Source organism: Sinocyclocheilus rhinocerous, unplaced genomic scaffold, assembly GCF_001515625.1.
Source record: "Sinocyclocheilus rhinocerous isolate Xijiao unplaced genomic scaffold, SAMN03320098_v1.1 scaffold522, whole genome shotgun sequence".
NCBI classification, from domain to species: domain Eukaryota; kingdom Metazoa; phylum Chordata; class Actinopteri; order Cypriniformes; family Cyprinidae; genus Sinocyclocheilus; species Sinocyclocheilus rhinocerous.
In genome coordinates this window covers 657,004-658,958 of record NW_015625031.1, presented here as the reverse complement: position 1 = coordinate 658,958, position 1,955 = coordinate 657,004, and the positions used below count along the sequence as shown (strand labels likewise).

Genomic DNA, 1,955 nt, shown 5'->3' with positions numbered 1-1,955 from the left:
TTTCTTTTGCAAACTGTATTTTTTGAATGTGAATTATCTTACACATTGAATAATCTTGCATATGTAAATGCATTAATTTTGAGACCATTTTAGCTCCAAACAACAGACCCAGTAGTGTTCATCAAGTCCTATGAAACAATAATCAGAATTGTGTATTTACTGTTTGTGTTTCAGGACGTTGTGTGATAACCTGCGTCGCGAGAGGGACCGAGCCGTGAGCGATCTCGCCGACGCTCTGAGAAACATGGACGACCTGCGCAAACAGAAGAATGATGCGGTGCGAGAACTGAAGGAGCTCAAGTGAGTCTCAGTAAAACACATACTAATATCAAAACACACACGATCACATCAGGGACTGTCGACAGTATGTGCATCTAGCTATTTATTGTGATGATGTTCAGTTCTGTTAATGATTTATGAATACTCTGAGAAAGTTTCCTGCAGCGCATTAATTAATAAATAAATAAAGTGAAGTGAAGTGACATGTGGCCAAGTATGGTGACCCATACCCGGAATTTGTGCTCTGCAAAGCTTATATAAGAGGAAATAAAGACAAAAGCAAACAGTTCAGTCAAAGTATGCTACAAAGTCAGCGCTGTACTACGGTAAAGTTCAAAATATATAAAGTTAAACATAAATTTGTGCTCAGCCAAAACGATATGACCAGGAATAAATTGCATAGCAAATTTTCAAATAGGCGCTATCTTTATAAATAAACTGCAGATTTGAGTTTTAAACAATCACATTCTCGCCTGAAATACCATTAAAACTAAATTTCATGACGCGGTTCGCTATTTTGGTACCATTCACAACTGCTTACAGTGGAAACGGACATAATTGCGTACCGTACTGTACTGTACCGAACCGTACCGCTCAGTGGAAACGAGCCATTAGTGGGAGCATATACAGGCTAAACAAGAGCGGTGCAAGAATTGAGCTTTGTGGGACTCCACATGTCATGGATGTCCACTTAAACTTATGCTCTCCTATACTCACATAATAACCATTATTAATACCAATAACCAACCACAAAAGTTGGGTGAATTTTCCTAAAATGTGTGTTCAGGGAATGCATGGAGGAGCAGCTGGAGAAGGAGGCACGTTTCCGCCAGCTGATGGCCCACAATTCCCATGACTCGGCCATCGATACGGACTCTCTGGAGTGGGAGACGGAGACGGTGGAGTTTGAGAGGAGTATGGTACGTAATCGAATCGTCACAGCTGTGACGAACCTCCAAATGAGTTCAACACCTCACCGTCTCTGATCTGACGTACAGGACGACATGGATTTGAGCGCTCTGGGTTTTGATATCGCCGAGGGAGTGAGCGACCCGTATCTACACGGGGATTATGGGATATTCGTGAGCAAGGTGGACAAAGGAAGTGTTGCGGAGGGCAGGTTAAGGTAGGCGGACTCGGCTTTCAGTGTCTCCTGTGAAACGGCCGTGTGATTCTAACTAGGGCTGCACCATAAATAGAAATGAAATTGTAATTGCGATTAAGCAGAAGCTGCGATTGTCATGCGCATCTTGTGAGTGAAGCACGGTTCTGTGATCAGTAGTAAATCTCCATCCGAAGGCCAGAGAAACTCCAAATACGCCCCACAGAAGAAATCCAGGAAATCCCTATAGCGGTAGCTGAATAAACAGAAGATTTGCTTTCATTGATTCAACGTGACTAATAAACACAGGACTATGACAATATATGATTGATCTGGGTTCTTATTATAATTATTATAATTTTCATTATAATAAAGTATATAATAATGCAATGCTATTATCACTGCTTAGAATACTATGAAATATGTTGCGTGCCTTATTCTGTTTAAGAAGCCACATCATCTCACAGAAGGATTTATTTCAAACACTCGACTGACGTTATGAAGTGATTATGGAGTAAAAACATGTTATTAAATGTGGTATTTTCACGTGCTTTCAGATGGAGCAGCATTTACT

The 1,955-nt window shown here is 40.8% G+C and overlaps 1 protein-coding gene across 1 annotated transcript in view; it reads left to right on the top strand.

Moving 5' to 3' along the window:
• Positions 1 to 174: 174 nt before the first annotated feature.
• Positions 175 to 1,955, top strand: part of LOC107748353 (disks large homolog 5-like) — a gene marked incomplete at its 5' end in the record, with an annotated part of 26,609 nt that continues 24,828 nt past the window's right edge. Inside the window, 3 exons of the mRNA XM_016563121.1 lie at positions 175 to 300; positions 1,067 to 1,199; positions 1,278 to 1,405. Coding sequence (XP_016418607.1) covers positions 175 to 300; positions 1,067 to 1,199; positions 1,278 to 1,405 — 387 coding nt within the window. The remainder of the gene's footprint in view (positions 301 to 1,066; positions 1,200 to 1,277; positions 1,406 to 1,955) is intronic.